A 22472-nucleotide genomic window follows, 5' to 3' on the forward strand; every position below is an offset into this window, starting at 1 on the left:
GGGAAGGCAACAGACATCAAGATCCAGGAGACACAGAAAACTATCCAAATCAACAATAGTAGGCTAACACCAAGACCTATTGTAATTCAATTTGCAAAATATACTGATAAAGGAAACATCTTAAAAGCAGGAGAGCAAGTCAGTAACTTTCAGGGGAAACCCCTTAAGGCTAGCAGGAACTTTTTCAGCAGAAACTTGGCAAGCCAGAAGGGAGTGGTATTATCTATTCAACGTGGTGAATGAGAAAAATCTGTAGCCACGAATACTCTATCCAGCAAGCCTATTACTTAGAATAGGAGAGAGAGAGTTTCCCAGATAAAAACTAAAGGAGTTCGGACTACTAAACTAGCCCCACAAGAAATATTAAAGGGGACTCTTTGAGTGGAAAGAAGAGACCAAATGTGACAGTATAAAGGCAGGAAACACAAAAGTAGCCAAAATGAACAATTTATATAAAAAATAAGGTAAGGAACTCAGGAAAAAAGGATATAAAATATAATACTTTACCTAAAGCATGGGGAGAAGAGAAAAGAATGGGCTCAAACTTAAAGACCAGCAGCTTAATATAGACTTCTATATGCAGAAGAGGTTATACACAAATTATATATCAAAACCCACTAATAGTGGTGCCTGTGTGGCTTAGTTGGTTAAACATCTGACTTGATTTCAGCTCAGGTCATAATCTCAGGGTTGTGAGATTGAGCCCTGCACTGTACTCTATTCCGGCCATGGAGTCTGCTTAAGCTTCTCTTTCCCTCTCCCCACTCCACTCATGCCCTCTCTAAAAAGAAAACAAAACCACTGATAAACACTCAAAGAGGAGAAAGAAATCAAATATATCACTAAAGAAAACCAGTAAAATATCAAAGACACAAAAAATGATCAGAGAAAATCTCTAGAAACAACCACAAAGCAAGTAGTAAAAGGACAAATACATGTCTATCAATAATTACTTTGGATATAAATGTGGTAAGTGCTCCAATCAAAATACATAGGATGTCAGAGTGGATTAAAAAGAAGAAGAAGAAGAAGAAGAAGAAGAAGAAGAAGAAGAAGACCCATGTATAAGCCACTTGCAAGAGTTTTATTTTTGTCATAGGGACACCTGCAGATTGGAAGTCAGGGGGGAAAAAAAAACATGTATCCTGCAAATGGATATAAAAAGAAAGCCTGCATAGTAATACTTACATTGGACAAAACAGAGTCTAAAAGAAAGACTGCAGTAAGAGACAAGAGCACTATATCATAATGAAGAGGACAATCTGACAGGAAGAAGAACTATCTATTGTAAATATTTATGCACCCAACATGGGATCACCCAAGTATATAAAACAATTAATGACTAACATAAAAGAACTAATTGATAATAATACAGTAATACTAGGGTCCTTTAATTTTATTATATATGTTTTAAATGAAATTCATTTCTTTTATTCCCAATTGCAAAAGTATCCATGAAGACAATGTACAATTTAGATATTTTAGGAAGGAATAGAAATAATCAATAGTTGGGTACTTTAACTCACCACTTACATCAAAAGACAGGTCAGAAAGTCAACAAAGAGACAGTGGCTTTATATGATGCACTGGACTAGATGGACTAAGGAGATATATTCAAAATATTCCATTCTTAAACAACAGAATACACATTCTGGAACATTCTGTAGAATAGATCACATATTAGGCAACAAAGCAAGTCTTTTTTTTTAAATTTAATTTTTTTTCAGTGTTCCCAAATTCAATGTTTATGCACCACACCCAGTGCTCCATGCAATATGTGCCCTCCATAATACCCACAAAACCGGTCTTAATAAATACAGGAATATTGAAGTCATACCATGCACCTTTTCTGATCACAATACTATTAAATTAGAAGTCAGCCACAGGAAACAGTCTGAAAGACCACAAATACATGTTGGTTAAGTAACATTCTACTAAACAATGAATGGACCAATGAGGAAATAAGAGAATAAATTTTTTAAAATACATGGAAGCAACTGAAAATGAAAACACAATTGCCCAAACTTTTGAGATACAGTAAATATGGTTCTAAGAGGGAAGTATATAGCAATGCAGGCCTACCTCAAGAAATAAGAAAAATCTACAACAACCTAACCATCACCTAAAGAATATAGAAAAAGAACAACAAATGAAGCCTAAGGCAGCAGAAGGAAGGAGATAATAAAAATTAGAGCAGGAGTAGTAGTAGTAGGTAGCTCAGTTGGTTAAGCAGCAGACTCTTGATTTCAGCTCAGGTCATGATCTCAGAGTCCTGGGATTGAGCCCTGCTTCTGTCTCTGTGCTCAGCGGGGAGTCAGCTGGAGGATTCTCTACTCCCTCTCCATTTGACCCTCTCCCCACCTTCTCTCTCTCTCAAATAAATTTTTTAAAAAATTAGAGCAGAAGTAAACACTATAGAAAATTTTAAAAGACAAAAATAGGAGAGACCAATGAAACCAGGAGCTGGTTCTTTGAAAAAATTAATAAAACCAATAAGGGTTTAGCCAGAGTTATCAGAAAGAAGAGAAAAAGGACCCCAATAAAATCACAGAAGAGAGAGTAGAAATAACAATCAACACCACAGAAATGCAGACAATGATAAAAGAATATTATGAATGAATGTATGCCAACAATTTGGACGATGTAGAAGAATGGATAAATTCCTAGAAACATATAAATTACCAGAACTGAAACAAGAATAGAAAATTTGAAGAGACTGAAAACCAGCAAAGAAATGGAATCATTAATCCAAAAACTATGAACAAACACAAGTCCAGGACCAGAGGCAAATTCTACAGAGCATTTTAAAGGAAGAGTTAGTCCTGGATTAGGTCAAGATGGCGGAGAAGTAGCAGGCTGAGACTACTTCAGCTAGCCGGAGATCAGCTAGATAGCTTTTCTAAAGATTGCAAACACCTGAAAATCCATCGGCAGATCGAAGAGAAGAAGAACAGCAATTCTGGAAACAAAAAACAACCACTTTCTGAAAGGTAGGACCGGCGGAGGAGTGAATCCAAAGCGACGGGAAGATAGACCCCGGGGGGAGGGGCCGGCTCCCGGCAAGCGGCGGAGCAACGGCGCACAAAATCAGGACTTTTAAAAGTCTGTTCCGCTAAGGGACATCGCTCCAGAGGTTAAACCGGGGCGAAGCCCACGCGGGGTCAGCGTGGCCTCAGGTCCCGCAGGGTCACAGAAGGATCGGGGGTGTCTGAGTGTCGCAGAGCTTGCGGGTATTGGAATGGGAAAGCCGGCTACAGAGACAGAGCCGACAGTAAGCTCGCAGCTCGGGTTTACCTTGAACCGGTCGCAGGCTCGGTGAGCTCGGAGCGCGGCCGGAGGTCAGGCAGACGGGAGTAACTGGGCGTTGTTCTCTGAGGGCGCACTGAGGAGTGGGGCCCTGGGCTCTCGGCTCCTCCGGGCCGGAGACCAGGAGGCCGCCATTTGTATTCCCGTCCTCCGGAACTCTACGGAAAGCGCTCAGGAAACAAAAGCTCCTGAAAGCAAACCCGAGCGGATTACTCACCCGGGCCCCGGGTAAGGGCGGTGTAATTCCGCCTGGGGCAAAGACACTTGAGAATCACTACAACAGGCCCCTCCCCCAGAAGATCAACAAGAAATCCAGCCGAGACCAAGTTCACCTACCAAGGAGTGCGGTTTCAATACCAAGGAGAGCAGCAGAATTCCAGAGGAGGAGAAAGCAAAGCACGGAACTCATGGCTTTTTCCCTGTGATTTTTTTTAGTCTTGCAGTTAATTTAATTTTTTTCTTTTTCATTTTTTTTTTCTCGCCTTCGGGTAAAATTTTTTTTAACTATAATCTTTTTCTTTTTTAATGATTTTTTACTAGTTTATCTAATATATATATATATTTTCTTTTTTACATTTTTCTTAGGTGTTTTTTTTTTTTTTTTTTTCTTTCTTCCTTTTTGAACCTCTTTTTATCCCCTTACTCCCCCCTCACGATTTTGGATCTCTTCTAATTTGGTTAAAGCACATTTTCCTGGGGTTGTTGCCACCCTTTTAGTATTTTACTTGCCCCTTCATATACTCTTATCTGGACAAAATGACAAGACGGAAAAATTCAACACAAAAAAAAAGAACAAGAGGCAGTACCGAAGGCTCGGGACCTAATCAATACAGACATTGGTAATATGTCAGATCTAGAGTTCAGAATGACAATTCTCAAGGTTCTAGCCGGGCTCGAAAAAGGCATGGAAGATATTAGAGAAACCCTCTCGAGAGATATAAAAGCCCTTTCTGGAGAAATAAAAGAACTAAAATCTAACCAAGTTGAAATCAAAAAAGCTATTAATGAGGTGCAATCAAAAATGGAGGCTCTCACTGCTAGGATAAATGAGGCAGAAGAAAGAATTAGTGATATAGAAGACCAAATGACAGAGAATAAAGAAGCTGAGCAAAAGAGGGACAAACAGCTACTGGACCACAAGGGGAGAATTCGAGAGATAAGTGACACCATAAGACGAAACAACATTAGAATAATTGGCATTCCAGAAGAAGAAGAAAGAGAGAGGGGAGCAGAAGGTATACTGGAGAGAATTATTGGGGAGAATTTCCCTAATATGGCAAAGGGAACGAGCATCAAAATTTAGGAGGTTCAGAGAACGCCCCTCAAAATCAATAAGAATAGGCCCACACCCCGTCACCTAATAGTAAAATTCACAAGTCTCAGTGACAAAGAGAAAATCCTGAAAGCAGCCCGGGAAAAGAAGTCTGTAACATACAAGGGTAAAAATATTAGATTGGCAGCTGACTTATCCACAGAGACCTGGCAGGCCAGAAAGAGCTGGCATGATATTTTCAGAGCACTAAACGAGAAAAACATGCAGCCAAGAATACTATATCCAGCTAGGCTATCCTTGAAAATAGAAGGAGAGATTAAAAGCTTCCAGGACAAACAAAAACTGAAAGAATTTGCAAATACCAAACCAGCTCTACAGGAAATCTTGAAAGGGGTCCTCTAAGCAAAGAGAGAGCCTACAAGTGGTAGATCAGAAAGGAACAGAGACCATATACAGTAACAGTCAACTTACAGGCAATACAATGGCACTAAATTCATATCTCTCAATAGTTACCCTGAATGTTAATGGGCTAAATGCCCCTGTCAAAAAACACAGGGTATAGGAATGGATAAAAAAACAAAACCCATCTAAATGTTGCCTCCAAGAAACTCCTTTTAAGCCCGAAGACACCTCCAGATTTAAAGTGAGGGGGTGGAAAAGAATTTACCATGCTAATGGACATCAGAAGAAAGCAGGAGTGGCAATCCTTATATCAGATCAATTAGATTTTAAGCCAAAGACTATAATAAGAGATGAGGAAGGACACTATATCATACTCAAAGGGTCTGTCCAACAAGAAGATTTAACAATTTTAAATATCTATGCCCCCAACGTGGGACCAGCCAACTATATAAACCAATTAATAACAAAATCAAAGAAACACATCAACAATAATACAATAATAGTAGGGGACTTTAACACTCCCCCCACTGAAATGGACAGATCATCCAAGCAAAAGATCAGCAAGCAAATAAAGGCCTTAAACGACACACTGGACCAGATGGACATCACAGATATATTCAGAACATTTCATCCCAAAGCAACAGAATACACATTCTTCTCTAGTGCACATGGAACATTCTCCAGAATAGATCATATCCTCGGTCCTAAATCAGGACTCAACCGGTATCAAAAGATTGGGATCATTCCCTGCATATTTTCAGACCACAATGCTCTAAAGCTAGAACTCAACCACAAAAGGAAGTTTGGAAAGAACCCAAATGCATGGAGACTAAACAGCATCCTTCTAAAGAATGAATGGGTCAACCGGGAAATTAAAGAAGAATTGAAAAAAATCATGGAAACAAATGATAATGAAAATACAACGGTTCAAAATCTGTGGGACGCAACAAAGGCAGTCCTGAGAGGAAAATATATAGCGGTACAGGCCTTTCTCAAGAAACAAGAAAGGTCTCAGGTACACAACCTAACCCTACACCTACAGGAGCTGGAGAAAGAACAAGAAAGAAACCCTAAGCCCAGCAGGAGAAGAGAAATCATAAAGATCAGAGCAGAAATCAATGAAATGAAATAGAAACAAAAAAAACAATAGAACAAATCAACGAAACTAGGAGCTGGTTCTTTGAAAGAATTAATAAAATTGATAAACCCCTGGCCAGACTTATCAAAAAGAAAAGAGAAAGGACCCAAATAAATAAAATCATGAATGAAAGAGGAGAGATCACAACTAACACCAAAGAAATACAAACTATTATAAGAACATACTATGAGCAACTCTACGCCAACAAATTTGACAATCTGGAAGAAATGGATGCATTCCTAGAAACATATAAACTACCACAACTGAACCAGGAAGAAATAGAAAGCCTGAACAGACCCATAACCAGTAAGGAGATTGAAACAGTCATTAAAAATCTCCAAACAAACAAAAGCCCAGGGCCAGAGGCTTCCCAGGGGAATTCTACCAAACATTTAAAGAAGAGCTAATTCCTATTCTCCTGAAACTGTTCCAAAAAATAGAAATGGAAGGAAAACTTCCAAACTCATTTTATGAGGCCATCATCACCTTGATCCCAAAACCAGACAAGGATCCCACCAAAAAAGAGAGCTATAGACCAATATCCTTGATGAACACAGATGCGAAAATACTCAACAAAGTACTAGCCAGTAGGATTCAACAGTACATTAAAAAGATTATTCACCACGACCAAGTGGGATTTATTCCAGGGCTGCAAGGTTGGTTCAACATCCGCAAATCAGTCAATGTGATACAACACATCAATAAAAGAAAGAACCAGAACCATATGATACTCTCAATAGATGCTGAAAAAGCATTTGACAAAGTACAGCATCCCTTCCTGATCAAAACTCTTCAAAGTGTAGGGATAGAGGGCACATACCTCAATATCATCAAAGTCATCTATGAAAAACCCACTGTAAATATCATTCTCAATGGAGAAAAACTGAAAGCTTTTCGGCTAAGGTCAGGAACACGGCAGGGATGTCCATTATCACCACTGCTATTCGACATAGTACTAGAGGTCCTGGCCTCAGCAATCAGACAACAAAAGGAAATTAAAGGCATCCAAATCGGCAAAGAAGAAGTAAAATTATCACTCTTCACAGATGATATGATACTGTATATGGAAAACCCAAAAGACTCCACTCCAAAACTGCTAGAACTTATACAGGAATTCAGTAAAGTGTCAGGATATAATATCAATGCACAGAAATCAGTTGCATTTCTCTACATCAACAGCAAGACAGAAGAAAGAGAAATTAAGGAGTCAATCCCATTTACAATTGCATCCAAAACCATAAGATACCTAGGAATAAACCTAACCAAAGAGACACAGAAACTATACTCAGAAAACTATAAAGTACTCATGAAAGAAATTGAGGAAGACACAAAGAAATGGAAAAAATGTTCCATGCTCCTGGATTGGAAGAATAAATATTTGAAAATGTCTATGCTACCTAAAGCAATCTACACATTTAATGCAATTCCTATCAAAGTACCATCCATCTTTTTCAAATAAAAGGAACAAATAATGCTAAAATTTATATGGAACCAGAAAAGACCTCGAATAGCCAAAGGGGTATTGAAAAAGAAAGCCAACGTTGGTGGCATCACAATTCCGGACTTCAAGCTCTATTACAAAGCTGTCATCATCAAGACAGCATGGTACTGGCACAAAAACAGACACATATATCAATGGAACAGAATAGAGAGCCCAGAAATAGACCCTCAACTCTATGGCCAACTAATCTTCGACAAAGCAGGAAAGAATGTCCAATGGAAAAAAGACAGCCTCTTCAATAAATGGTGCTGGGAAAATTGGACAGCCACATGCAGAAAAATGAAATTGGACCATTTCCTTACACCACACACAAAAATAGACTCAAAATGGATGAAGGACCTCAATGTGCGAAAGGAATCCATCAAAATCCTTGAGGAGAACACGGGCAGCAACCTCTTCGACCTCTGCCGCAGCAACATCTTCCTAGGAACAACGCAAAAGGCCAGGGAAGCAAGGGCAAAAATGAACTATTGGGATTTCATCAAGATCAAAAGCTTTTGCACAGCAAAGGAAACAGTTAACAAAATCAAAAGACAACTGACAGAATGGGAGAAGATATTTGCAAACGACATATCAGATAAAGGACTAGTGTCCAGAATCGATAAAGAACTTAGCAAACTCAACACCCAAAGAACAAATAATCCAATCAAGAAATGGGCAGAGGACATGAACAGACAATTCTGCAAAGAAGACATCCAGATGGCCAACAGACACATGAAAAAGTGCTCCATATCACTCGGCATCAGGGAAATACAAATCTGAAAACCACAATGAGATATCACCTCACACCAGTCAGAATGGCTAAAATCAACAAGTCAGGAAATGACAGATGCTGGCGAGGATGCGGAGAAAGGGGAACCCTCCTCCACTGTTGGTGGGAATGCAAGCTGGTGCAGCCACTCTGGAAAACAGCATGGAGGTTCCTCAAAATGTTGAAAATAGAACTGCCCTATGACCCAGCAATTGCACTATTGGGTATTTACCCTAAAGATACAAACGTAGTGATCCAAAGGGGCACGTGCACCCGAATGTTTATAGCAGCAATGTCCACAATAGCCAAACTATGGAAAGAACCTAGATGTCCATCAACAGATGAAAGGATCAAGAAGATGTGGTATATATACACAATGGAATACTATGCAGCCATCAAAAGAAATGAAATCTTGCCATTGCGACAACATGGATGGAACTAGAGCATATCATGCTTAGCGAAATAAGTCAAGCAGAGAAAGACAACTATCATATGATCTCCCTGATACGAGGAAGTGGTGATGCAACATGGGGGCTTAAGTGGGTAGGAGAAGAATAAATGAAACAAGATGGGATTGGGAGGGAGACAAACCATAAGTGACTCTTAATCTCACAAAACAAACTGAGGGTTGCTGGGGGGAGGGGGTTTCGGAGAAGGGGTTGGGATTATGGACATTGGGGAGGGTATGTGCTTTGGTGAGTGCTGTGAAGTGTGTAAACCTGGTGATTCACAGGCCTATACCCCTGGGGATAAAAATATATGTTTATAAAAAATAAAAAATTAATTAAAAAAAAAAAAGGAAGAGTTAGTCCTATTCTCAAACTATTCCAAAAACAGAAAAGGAAAGAAAAACTTTAAATTCACTCTATGAGGCCATTATTACCCTGATACCAAAACTAGACAAAGACACCACAAAAAGAACTCTAAGCCAGTATCTTTGGTGAACATGATTGCAAAAATCCTCAACAAAATACTCCAAACTGAATCCAACAATACATTAAAAAAATCATCACCATGATCAACTGGTATTTATTCCTAGGGATGGGGGGGGTGTTTTAATATCTGCAAATCAATCATTGTGATACACCAAATTAATAAAAGGAGAAGAATCATCTGATAATTTCAAAAGATGTAGTTAAAGCATTTGAGGGGTACCTGGGTGGCTCAGTGGGTTAAATCCTCTGCCTTTGGCGCAGGTCATGATTCTGGCATCCTGGGATCTAGCCCCGCATCAAGCTCCCTGATAGGTGGGGGAGCTTCCCCCCCCCTATCTGCCTGACTTGTGATCTCTGTCTGTCAAATAAATAAATAAAATCTTTTAAAAAAAGCATTTGACAAAGTGCAACATCCATTCATGATAAAAGAGTAAAAAAATCCATTCATGATAAAAAGCTTCAAAAAGTAGGTTTAGAAGGAATATAGTTCAACATAATAAAGGTCATATAAAAAAAATGCACAGGTAATGACACCCTAAATGGGAAAAAACAGAACAGAATTTTCCGTGAATACGACTGGATTTCATGCCATTAGAAAATCCATTCTCCCTGGTCTTTTGAGATAAGCTTTCACCTCAGGTTTCCTGTGCAGCTCTCATTTGATAATGCCTTTCAAATTCTCACACTCTTAAGATCCTTAAAGAAATTTGAGGCACACTTAAGTCCTTCTCAAGGACTTATAAAGGGTTTATAGTTTTGGCTTCATCCATAGGCCATGTCTTCCTGGATTTGCTTTTAACCCAGAAGCCATTTCTTTATTTTAGCATTATTTGACAATACAGCATGTGGAGAGGCTGTAAATGAGGAACAGATAGGTGAACCCAGTAAGTCCTGGTTCCTTCATATTGAATCGTCTTTCTTTAGCTTATCTCTCCTACCAGATTTACTGGTACGAGTTCCTTTTCCCTCTAGTGTCATTTTCTTCACTTGTCTAGAAACCTTTGCTGTAAGCCTCTCAAGGGCCATCAGGTTTCCACTCACAGTCTCTTGGAAGCCCTTTTGGTTTTCATTCTTACTCTTCTCTACTTCTCACTCTTACTCTTCTTTCAGGCTCCACCCACCTCCTGGTTCAAAGAAGGTTTAGTTTCAGTTTTTTGGTTTTCTTTTTTAATGGCAGCACCCCATTTTAATATCAGTATCTGTGCCAGTTATTTATTGCTGTATAATAAACAATCTCAAAACCTAGTGGCTCAAAACAGCATTCATCTTGTTCACAAATCTTCGAACAAGGTTGAGTCAGGCCAACTCATTTCTTCTTCATTTGGCATCACCTGGGATGACTGGACGCTGGGAACTAGAATCACCTAAAACCTTGTTCGTGCACGTTTGGCTGTTGAGGCTGGCTTTTGGCTAGGATGTTAGCTAGGGCAGTCTCAGCTAGTATATTTGCATGAAGACTCACTAGGTACCCTGGGCTTTCCCACAACAGCTGGATTCTAAGGGTGAGGTTTTCTAGAAGAAGAAAGTCAGATGGAAGCTATATCACATTTTCTAACCTTGCCTTAAAAATCACACCACAGCTCTGCCATATTCTGTTCACTAGGAACCAGTTACTAAGACCAACACATATGAAGTGGAGGGGTTGTCATGGGAGAAGTGTCAGTTTATAAAACCACCACATCCACTTGTCTTTCCAGTCATATCTAAAGGAAAGGAGATCTTCCCAACTCAGCATCACTGAGCTCCAGCAAGTTTTTTGGTTGTTTTCATTGCTTAGTATATTCTCTTTTTTATGGGAAGTAACAAAGGATTGTAACACTGTCGAGTTAAAGAATTTTTTTTTATCCAAAAATATATGGATAATCTCACTAAATTTTTCCCCACGATTTTTTTTTACTGAGAGATGTGATTTTTTAACCTTGTGAATCATTTCTCTTCAGAATGCAATTGAAATTAGCATAAAACAGTTGTAATTCAGAAAAAGGCTGATGGCAATAGAATCAGTATTTATAGATTCATTAATTAGAGTCTTATTTTCAATGTCTTATTTTGGTAAGCATTTATTGGCTCAGACCTACGTAAGTCAATATGGGATTGCTAAAACGTCTTTAAAAATTATGGAGTACATGGGCACCTGGGTGGCTCAGTTAAGTGCCTTTTGCTTGGGTCGTAATCCTGGGATGCTGGGATTGAGCCCCATGCTGGGCTTCCTGATCAGTGGGGAGTCTGCTTCTCCCTCTCCCTGCTCTTGTGCTCTTGCTGTCTTGCTCTCTCTCCCTCTCAAATAAATAAAATCTTTTAAAAAATTATGGAGTGTTAAGACGAGGGAAGGGTTAAGAGACTTTCTACTAAGATGTGACTTACAGTTATTTTATGGAGGAAAAATCTGAAACAATCAGAAAAGTAAAAGTATAAATATTAAATACAAATGTGTTGCAAAGAGGATGACAGCAGAGATCGATTTTAGCAACTCCTAGTGGTTTGAATTTTGTTCTTCATTTCTTAGTTATTTGAGGTTCTGCATTCCAAGACTGTACTACAATATAGATAACATTTTGTTGAAAATGAACTTATTTTAAAATCTGAGCACCTGCCCGGAGCAGTCAGTAACGTATGTGCCTCTTGATCTTGGGGGTGTGAGTCAAGCCCCATGTTTGGTGCAGAGATTTAAAATCTTTGAAAAAAATTTGGGGTCTTAGTTTTGCAGTAGACTCTTTTCACTCTGCTTCCAACTATATTATTTTATTCATGCAGGTTGATGATCTAACAGCAAAACTGGAAACTATGTCTTCAAGAAACCAGGTTCTTATTCAGGAGTTATCATCTATGAAAGAAACACCGACGAAATGTGAAATTCTAAAGAAGAATAAAAAGAAGTTGGGGAACAACAGGAAGTAAACCTCAGAAGTTGTGTAGAAGTCAACGTGGTAGGATATAGTAAAATAGAACAATATAAATGGGATTTTGAAGAAAGGACAAGATTGAATGTAGAAAAAAAATTAAAAGAAGTCGATCTATTTTTAGAGGTTAATTCATTTGTCTATAAAATGCTTTAATTCATTTTACTCCGAATTACATTTTGGTTATATGCAGTGTAGAGTTTTCCTCTACTTCCTTTATAACAATTTGGTAAATTTCTGAAAGCATTTGTTCCTTCCCTTTAAAAATTTCAGTTTTCATTATTATTCACACTAAATTGATCTTTCAGAATGATTCACAGTAGAAAGTCATTTTATTTTTTAAGACCAGTTAGTATAAAACAAGGCTATTGAGAGGAAAAGAAAAAACTGTGCTTTAAAAATTTTGACCATGGGGACCATGGGTGGCTCAGTCAGTTGCTTGTTTGGGCTCCATTCTGGGAATTCCTACATAAAAGAAATGGTACCGTACTTGGATTATTCCTTTTTTTATATTAAATATCTTATTTATTTATTTGGAAAGCCCAAGTGGGGGATGGACAGGTAGAGAGAAAATTCCAGGCATATTTCATTCTGAGTAGGACACAGGGCTTTCTCCCAGAACCCTGAGATCACTATCTGAGCAGAAACCAAGAGTCAAGCACTCAGATGACTGAGTCAGCCAGGCACCCCAGGTACCTCGATTATTCTGAAGTTGTATTGTTCACTTTTTAAAAATTTAAATGATTTTATTATTCTTTGAATTATCAGATTGCATGAGTTGTAATGTAAGAATGCAAATTATTCACATTTAATTCAGTTTCACATTAATGATAAATATTTTACATTTCAGATTTTTTTCCACTTTAAAAATTGCTCTCTGAATCATTGACACAAAACTAAAAGAAAGAAATATACTGTAATTACCCAGGTTGTAACAATTTTAAAACTATGCTTTTAATTTGCTTTAGACGCAAGTAGCATTTCAAGAAAGCATAGCACAGTTAAGAGAAAATAATAATGCTTCAGGAAGAAGTCAAATGGAACTCAGAATTAAAGATCTGGAATTTGAATTATCCAAAATGAAAAATTCTCAAGACGTTACTAAAACAGAATTGGACAGATACAAGCACCTCTACCTAGAAGAATTAACACATCGAATGTCATTGACAAATGAACTGAACAAGTAAGTTAATACAATCATAGAAAGTAGAGTTAGCTTATTAATTTGCCTCTAAACCATAATTTTTTGGAGCCACGTTCATGAGATCAGTAGTAAGTGAAAGCCAACTAGATAGTATAATTTTGAAAAATGATGTTTGTAAATGAACTTATTGTCAAAATGCTAGTCCAAGTTAGTTTGCATTTCTCTTTTTTTTTTGTTGTTTTAAATGATTTTATTTTTTTCCCTTGAATATTTTCAGTTAATCTGATCTCCTAATCTTTAAACTAATTGTTTGAAGGTTTATAATTTAGACAGCATATTATTATAAAATTTTCAGAATTACCCTAAATAGAAATGAGTTTATTAATATTTATTTATTAATGTTAGTTTATTTTTGGAAGAGTACATCTTTAACCCAAAAGGTCAAGATGGAAATGGTAGATTCCACCTCCAGTACCCTGGTATCTGTGCTATATCCTAATTGCTTCTGGAGCTGTTTCAGTTCTATCTGATCACGACTCTGCCATCTACTTGTCCTCTAGCAATTGTTCGTCTAAATTTTTCCTCAGTGCCAAATGCTCAATCTCTCTGAGGTAATGTGTGAAATATACAAGAGTGGTGAAAGCCAATGCTTGAAAAATGTCTTTGAGGGATTTTTAAAATTTTTATTTTCCTTTAAAGATTTTACATATTTATTTGACAGAGAGAGAGAGAGCGAGCAAGTGAGCACAAGCAGAGGGGAGCAGCAGGCAGAGGGTGAGGGTGAAGCAGGCTTCCCTCTAGCAAGGAGCCCAGTGTTGGTCTCAATTCCAGGACTGTGGGGTCCTGACCTGAGCTGAAGGCAGATGGTTAACCGACTGAGCCACCCAGACCCCAGGCTGGTTTATTTTTGCAGCTCTAAACTGGTTTACTAAATATAAGTATGTATCATGGCGTCCCCAAGAATCTTAAGTACAACCATTCCAGAAGGCATCAGGTATAACCTGTTAGGCCATGGACATCACTGATAGCCATTTCTCTCCCTCCCTAATTTGAATTACTTGTTAGTTAGGAACCCTAGAGATACATGGACTTCTTTAGAACAGTTTTAAACCTATAATTATACATAGTAGGTCTGCTCTGTCACATTTACCATGTTAAAACACTATTTTATGGCACATTTTGTTTACTATTATGGAGATTTAAAAAAATGCAAGTAATTTAGGACTGATTTGGGGAGAAATGAAATACTAAGTATTGTGTTTTGTAATCCTAACAGGACTAGTGAGAGGCTGGCAGAGACCAGTGCTAAACTTCTGGTGGAGAAACAGCAAAAGCAAACTTTGCTTGACACTATTAATATGAGGCCATCCCTAGATCTGCCTTATGGTAGAAATGTTAATAATAGTTCACTATTCAATAGAAACGTTGCTCTCTAGAGAAAACGTGGTGATTCCTACCTCAAACTCATGGCGTTCAAAAATAATGACCTCGAGACTTTCTTGATCAAGGTTGGTTATTTTATCTTACCTTTTTTTCCTTGGGTTTCAGATTTCTGATATAATTTTTGTTTTTAATTTGATAAGATTCTGAGTTGCTTAGCTAACTAATACACACTAAGTAAAAGTCATAATTATTTTTGCTGATAAGAAATGAGACCTAAATTTTGATTTTTTTCTTTGTTCCTGGAGCTCTTATGTTCAAGAGGTACCTATTATTACCTTTATTCAATAATTATAACTAAACTGACATTTATTATTTTTCAGTATTTTATTTATTTTAGAGAGAGAGTGTACAAGAGGGGGAGAGAGTGTGAGATTCTCAAGCAGACTTCCTGCTGAGTGTGGAACCCTACATGGGGCCCAGTCTCACAACCCTTAGATCATAACCCGAGCCAAAAACAAGAGTCAGACACTTGACTAAGTTACCCAGGCACCCCAAACGAACACACATTTTAAATTTCTTGAAAACCTACATCTAAATTCGATTTTAGAAAGTAAATATTATTGCTCACCAATGAAATCTATACTTAGATGCTTTGACTAATTTCCTGTTTGGCAGTTGTTCATAACAATTTTAAAGTTCGCTGTTACCCATTTTTCCCACCCCTATGTATAAGTCAACAATAAGAATCCAAACACTTACTCACATATGGATATTTATTATTTCAAGAATCCATGATAAGTCCTTTTTATTAATTAAATAAACTTGTAATGCTAAAAAGGTTAATTTTTCTTTTTAAGTTGTAATTGTTGTCATTTTATTACCTGAGAGTACATCCTTAATTTTTGTCTTATTTGGAGCATTTTTTTAAAGCTTATAACACTTCTATTTCAATTTTTACAAAATGTCTTGCTGAGCAACTGTAGAGCATTTTCTAAATGGCTAAATCAAGCAAATACTGCATTTTTTTTTAAAGAGAGAGAGAGGGAGAGAGAGTGTGTGTGCAAGCTGGTGGTGGGGGGTGAGGTACAGAGGGTAAGCAGGCTCCATACTCAGTGCAGTGCCTGATGCAGGGCTCAGTCTCAACGATCCTGAGATCATGACCTGAACCAAAGTCAAGATCAGATCCTTAACTGACTGAGCCGTGCAAGTGCCCCACAATTGGAATTTTTAAAATGAAGTTCACATATATCTACCCTGCCATCACTTTAATGATTGATGACTAAGATGGGAATAATAGGGAGTCTTTAAGTAGCAGCTAGTTTCCATTGTATATCATTGTTATTAAAATATCCATTTCAATCAATGTACATGGGTTTATGGTTTTGAAGGTATATTCATGTTCTTACTAATGTAGAGAAAAGTAGCATAGACTCCTGGTAAATGAGGCCTCAATCTTGTTCTTTCATTTGGTTTCCTTATTGTCTTGCTCTCTTCCCTCCTAATTTGAGGACTTTCTTTAGTGTTATGCTTGGTTGCCTTTCTTTTTCTTTTTTGTATATTATAGATTTTTGTGATCACAGTGAAGTTCATATATAACATCCCATATATATATACAAGTCTTTTTAAAGTTGATGGCTACTTAAGTTCAAACACATTTTAAAAACACTACATTTTTCGGCCCCACCTTGTTTTATGTATTTGATGTCTTAGTTTACACCTTTTTATTTTGTGTATCCCTTTACTAATTACTGTAGACACAATTGTTGTTACTACTTTTGTCTTTTAACATTCATACTGGCTTTATAAAAGTGATTGATCTATTACTTTTATTGTATGTTTGCTTTTACCAATAAAACTCTTTCTTTCATAATTTTCTTATTTCTAGTTATGGCCTTGTCTGTCTGTCTTTCTTTCTTTGTTTCCTTCTTTCTTTCTTTTAATCTATTTTTGAGAGCAAGCAAGAGAGAACACAGATGTGAGGGGAGGGCCACAGAGAGAGGGAGAAGCAGACTCCTTGAGCACAGGGCGTGGTGTGGGGCTCGATCCTAGGAGGTCTCTTAACCTGTCCTCATTTTAAAAATTCTTTTATCTTTTTGTTTTTTGGCTTGGATGATTTCTGCTACCCTGTCTTGTAGATCACTGATCTGTTTATCTGCAGCTTTTAATGTGCTGTTGATCCCTCTGGAGTATTTTTCATTTCAGTTGTTTTATTTTTCAGCTCTGATTGGTTCTTCTTTATATTTTCCCTTTCTTGAAGTTCTCACTGAATCCATCCATTCTTCTCCCAAGTTTGCTGAGCATTTTTATGACCATTACTTTGAACTCTTATTCAGGTAGATTACTTATCTCTGTTTCATTTCGCTATTTTTCTGAAGTTTTGTATTGTTCTTTCATTTGGAACATATTCCTCTATCTCCTCATTTTGTCTGACTTTCTGTGTTTATTTCTGAAATTGTTTTCAACGTTTTCCCTCTTTAAAGTATGTCGCTTTGAACAATGAATGTTAGGTATAAAGTCAAGGAAGAAGAAACCGTTTCTAAGTATTGTCTGATCATTTTTCTTGTTGGAGCTGTGGTGGAGTAGGTGGAAGATGACATTGCTCTTCTTTCTGAGTTGAGAACACAGGAGTCAGGCAGATGGAGATAAGCTTAGTAACTGTAATACATACTAACAGATTGGAGGATGTGGCTTAGGTATGTAGCCACTGCCAACTTCCTAATACTTTACTCCTTTACTCCAAATTAGGCACTTCCACACACAGTTGTAAATGGAAGGAAGAGATGTTTGATGCCCATCCCACAAAGATGAAAGCAGACCTCAATTCATGTTACTAGGGCAGGCATAGCTTTTCAAATAAGAGATCTGGAAGCATGTAGGCACTGCTTAGTGCCTTCTCCCAAATTCACCCATTAGGCGAATCTCTCTTCCTGTCATGAAGAAGGTAGAGAAATGTTCTCACATGGAAATGAAGGTTTACCTATAATTTCCGAGTGGATTTAATTTATAATTAAAGTTAATCGTGTCTTTTGTACATGTGAACTAATGGGAAGGCTAGATGGCAAAGAGAAATCTGTTCAGTGTTTTAGATTTTGCAATAAATAGCTCACAACATAGGTAACCATTTGTTGATTGACTTTGATAAACCAAGTTTTATTTGAAGGAAATGAATAATTCTTTTAAGGAAGAATTTCCTCAGTTTCAGGTTCTTTGGTTCAACCAAAGATTTTCTCCTTCAAGTTCCCTGTCCTTTCAAGTTAAAAAAAATTTTGCTTATAAATTCAGCATATTGACTGTTACTAATAGGAGTTAAGATAACTTCTCGTCCTTTATTTTTGTTCATGACTGTAAAAATTTATAGTTTAGTTAGAAAGCTGTTTTCTGTCTAATGCCTTAACTTTATGGAGCCACAGAACAAAGTTTTATGTATTCATTTTCTCTGAGTTCTAGTTAAAAATGCATGTATTTTTCCTGAATATGAGGAAGTAACTAAAATACATTCCTGACCTGCAACTAGGTGGTTTTTTGACCTCAGGCAAACTACAATCTCTCTCTGAGGCCTTTTTGTCTCTTATGTGAAATTAGGGATGTTGACTAAGTTAGTGACTTTTATACCTCTTGGGAAAAATTTGTTTTTTCCAAAGAATAGAACTTATCTTTTTTTTTTTTTTTTTTTTTGCATTAAACTGTAATATATAAAACAGAGACAAGTAGAGCTGTTTAACTAAAGGCGAGATAAGACTACACCTGTAGACTTCCTTGTCCCTCAATCCTGCTGTGTCCCAGGAGACCCTTAGATTTCTATGAGGCATAGTTTGAAAACTAACATTTATGAGAAAATACTTCATTAATAATTCTTTGAATTAAAATTTGCTGATATATTGCATGTTGCTTTTCTGTTTATAATTTTTTTATCCTCCTATTTTTTGGATAAATGGAAAGGTATAAATAAAATTGCAAATGCGTTCTCCTTATTAGTGGACTTCAAGCTATTTCCACCTTCTAAACACAGTTCTCACTTGGAAATAAAGGTCACAGAAGTAAATATTTAGGAAAAGACAATAACATCACATTGGTAATTCCTTAAGTCATGTCATATAACAAAGTGTCTTATATTTTACCTAGTATTTATTAATGCTTTATAAAATTGCTTCAATAAAAGTTTCTCCCATCAAGTGGTATTGAGTTATTAATTTTACAAGGCTATCTAGTAATGTTGTCATATTATTAATTTTACAAGGCCCGAATATAATGTTATTGTCAAAAAGTGTTATGATTCCTCAAAAAATTAAAAATAGAAATGCAGTACCATTCAGCAATTCCACTACTGGGTATTTACCCAAAGAAAATGAAAACACTAATTTGAAAAGTTATGTGCACCCCTATGTCTTTTGAAACATTATTTACATTATTTACAATAACCAAAGTATGGAAGCAACCTCAGTGTCCATCAATAGATGAACAGATAAAGAAGATGTGTGATACAGATACAATGAAATATTCATTCAGCTATAAAAAAAAATGGGATCTTGCCATTTGTGACAACATTGGTAGACCTAGTATTTTGCTAAGTGAAACAATGCAGAGAAAGGCATATACCATATGATTTCACTTCTGCATGGTATCTAAAAAACTAAACTACTAATAGCCTACTAGTGACTGGAAGCCTTACTGATAACATAAATAGTTCATTAATACAGTTTTTTTTTTTTTTTACATTACATGTATTATATACTATATTCTCATAATAAAGCTATATTTTAAAAAGTTATTGAGAAAATACACTAAAATACTGTATCAAAAAAAGTCCATGTGTAAGTAGAGTAGACCTGCACCCTTCAAACCCATGTTGGTCAAGGGTCAGCTGTATATTACAAGTATTCTCATCTAGAATTTTCTTACTTAGAGCTTTCTTATAAAAGGTACCCTCTCATTGAATGTCCAAAATGGGGTCTAATGTAGGGTACTAAGGGGTGCCTGGGTGGCTTAGTTGGTTAAGTGACTGCCTTCAGCTTAGCTCATGATTCCTCTGTCCTGGGATAGAGCCCCATTGCAGGTTGTCTGCTAAGTGGGGAATCTGCTGTTTCCTCCCCCTCTGCCTCTTCTCCCACTCGTGCTCTCTATATCTCATTCTGTCTCAAATAAATAAATCAATAAAATTGCTGATATAAACCTTGGGCTGCAGATGCCTCTTTGGATCAATATATTTATATCTTTGGGGTAAATCCATAGTGGTGCAATTGCTGGGTCATTGGGTAACTCTATTTTCAGCTCCTTGAGGAACCACCATACTGTTTTCCAGAGTGCCTGCACCAGTTTACATTCCCACCAACAGTGTAAGAGGCTTCTGCTTTCTCTGCATGCCTGACAACATCTGTTGTTTCCTGACTTGTTCATTTTAGCCATTCTGACAGGTGTGAGGTGATATCTCATTGTGCTTTTGATTTATATTTATTTCCCTGATGCCAAGTGATGCTGAGCATTTTTTCATATCTGTTGCCCATTTGTGTGTCTTCTTTGAGAAATGTCTGTTCATTTCTTCTACCCATTTCTTGACTGGATTGTTCTTTGGGTGTTGAGTTTGATAAGTCTTTATAGATTTTGGATACTCGCCCCTTATCTGATATGTCAATTACAAATACCATTTTCCATTCTGTAGGTCATCTTTTAGTGTTGTCAGTTGTTTCCTTTGCTATGCAAAACCTTTTTATCTTGATGAAGTCTTTGTTTCCCTTGCTTTTGGAGACGTGTCTAGCAAGAAGTTGCTTTGGCCAAAGCCAGAGAGAATACAACCTGTGTTCTCTTCTAGGATTTTGATGGGTTCCTGTCTCACATTTAGGTCTTACATCCATTTTGAATCTTATTTTTTTTGTGTGTGGTGTAACAAGATGGTCCAGTTTCATTCTCCTGTTTGTGGCTGTCCAGTTTTCCCAACACCATTTGTTGGAATGACTGTCTTTTGTTCCATTGGACATTCTTTTCTGCTTTGCCACAGATTAGTTGACCATAGAGTTGAGGGTCCATTTCTGGGCTCTTTGATCTATGCGTGTGTATTTGTGGCAATACCATACCGTCTTGATGATGACAGCTTGGTCATAGAGCTTGAAGTCTGGAATTGTGATGCCACCAGCTTTGGTGAGCTTTTTCAACATTCCTTTGGCCATTTGGGATCTTTTCTGGTTCCATACAAATTTTAGGAATATTTGTACCAGCTCTGAAAAAATGTTGATGGTATTTTGATAGGGATTGTGTTGAATGTATAGATTGCTCTGGGAAGCATAGACATTTTCACAGTGTTTGTTCTTCCAGTCTATGAGCATGGAAGGTTTTTGCCATTTCTTTGGGTCTTCCTCAGTTTCTCTCATGAGTGTTCTATAGTTTTCAGGGTACCAATCCCTTGCCTCTTTGTTTGGGTTTATTCCTAGGTATCTTAATGGTTTTTGGTGCAATTGTAAGTGGCTTTGACTCCTTAATTTCTCTTTCTTCTATCTCATTGTCGGTGTATAGAAATGCAACTGATTTCTGTGCTGCCACTTTGCTGAATTCCTGTAGAACTTCTAACAATTTTTGGATGGAGTCTTTTGAGTTTTCCATGTAGAGTATCACATAATCTGTGAGGAGTGAGAGTTTGACTTCTTGCTGATTCAGATGCCTTTATTTCTTTTTGTTGTCTGATTGCCGAGGCTAGGATTTCCAGTACTAGTTGAACAACAGTGGTGAGAGTGGTCATCCCTGCCGTGTCCCTGACCTTAAGGGTAAAGCTCTCAGTTTTTCCCCATTGAAAATGATACTCACTGTGGGCTTTTTGTAGATGGCTTTTATGATATTGAGGTATGTTCCCTCTATCCCTGAACCATGAATAGTTTTAATCAAGAAGGGAAGCTGTACTTTGTCGGGGGTGTTTTTTCTGCATCTATTGAGAGTATCATATGGTTCTTATCCTTTCTTTTATTAATGTATTGTGTCACACTGATTGATTTGCAGATGTTGAACCACACTTGCAGACCAGGAATAAATCCTACTTGGTCACGGTGAATAATCCTTTCAATGTACTGTTGGATCCTGTTGGCTAGTATCTTGGTGAGAATTTTTGCATCCGTGTTCATCAGCAATATTGGCCTGTAATTCTCCTTTTTGTTGGGGTTTTGTCTGGTTTGGGGATCAAGGTAATGCTGGCCTCATAGAAAGAGTTTGGAAGTTTTCCGTCGTTTTTATTTTTTGAGACAGCTTCAGAAGAATAGGTATTAATTCCTTTTTAAATGTTTGGTTGAACTGTCCAGGTTTTTCTCTTACCATTTCTTCCAGATTGCCTAATTTGTTGGCAAATAGTTGTTCATTATACATTCTTAAAATTGTTTGTGTTTCCTTGGTGTTGGTTGTGATCTCTCTTCTTTCATTCATGATTTTATTAATTTCGGTCCTTTCTCTTTTCTTTTTGCCAAGTCTTCTCAGGGGTTTATCGATCTTCTTTCTTCTTTCAAAGAGCCAGCTCCTAATTTTGTTGCTATATTTTACTGTACTTTTGGTTTCTATTCCTTTGCTTTCTGCTCTGGTCATTATTAATTCTCTTTTCCTGCCGGATTTAGGCTTTCTTTGCTGTTGTTTCTCCAGTTCCTGTAGGTGGAAGGTTAGGTTGTGTATTTAGGACCTTTCTTGTTTCTTGAGAAAGGCTTGTATCACTCTATACTTCCCTCTTCAGGACTGCCTTGGCTGCATCCCAAAGATTTTGAGCAGTTGTGTAT

General features: G+C 37.2%; 1 protein-coding gene across 5 annotated transcripts in view; it reads left to right on the forward strand.

Annotated features, from left to right (window-relative positions):
• LOC123394223 (ankyrin repeat domain-containing protein 26-like) overlaps positions 1-22472 on the forward strand; it is a 68080-nt gene that overhangs the window by 40012 nt on the left and 5596 nt on the right. For 3 of the 5 annotated variants that reach the window (XR_006608958.1, XR_006608957.1, XR_006608959.1), the window contains 2 exons: positions 12061-12233; positions 13175-13389. Coding sequence is in view for 2 of the 5 variants with exons in the window: in XM_045087983.1 (XP_044943918.1) it covers positions 12061-12204 (144 nt within the window). In the remaining 3 variants the exon portion in view is untranslated. Of the gene's footprint in view, positions 1-12060; positions 12324-13056; positions 13390-22472 lie in introns of those variants that run through there. The other 2 variants (XM_045087983.1, XM_045087982.1) reach the window with 2 other exon arrangements.

This window comes from Mustela putorius, unplaced genomic scaffold (assembly GCF_011764305.1).
Source record: "Mustela putorius furo isolate JIRA1106 unplaced genomic scaffold, ASM1176430v1.1 tig00002044_pilon_pilon_pilon, whole genome shotgun sequence".
Lineage (NCBI taxonomy): Eukaryota > Metazoa > Chordata > Mammalia > Carnivora > Mustelidae > Mustela > Mustela putorius.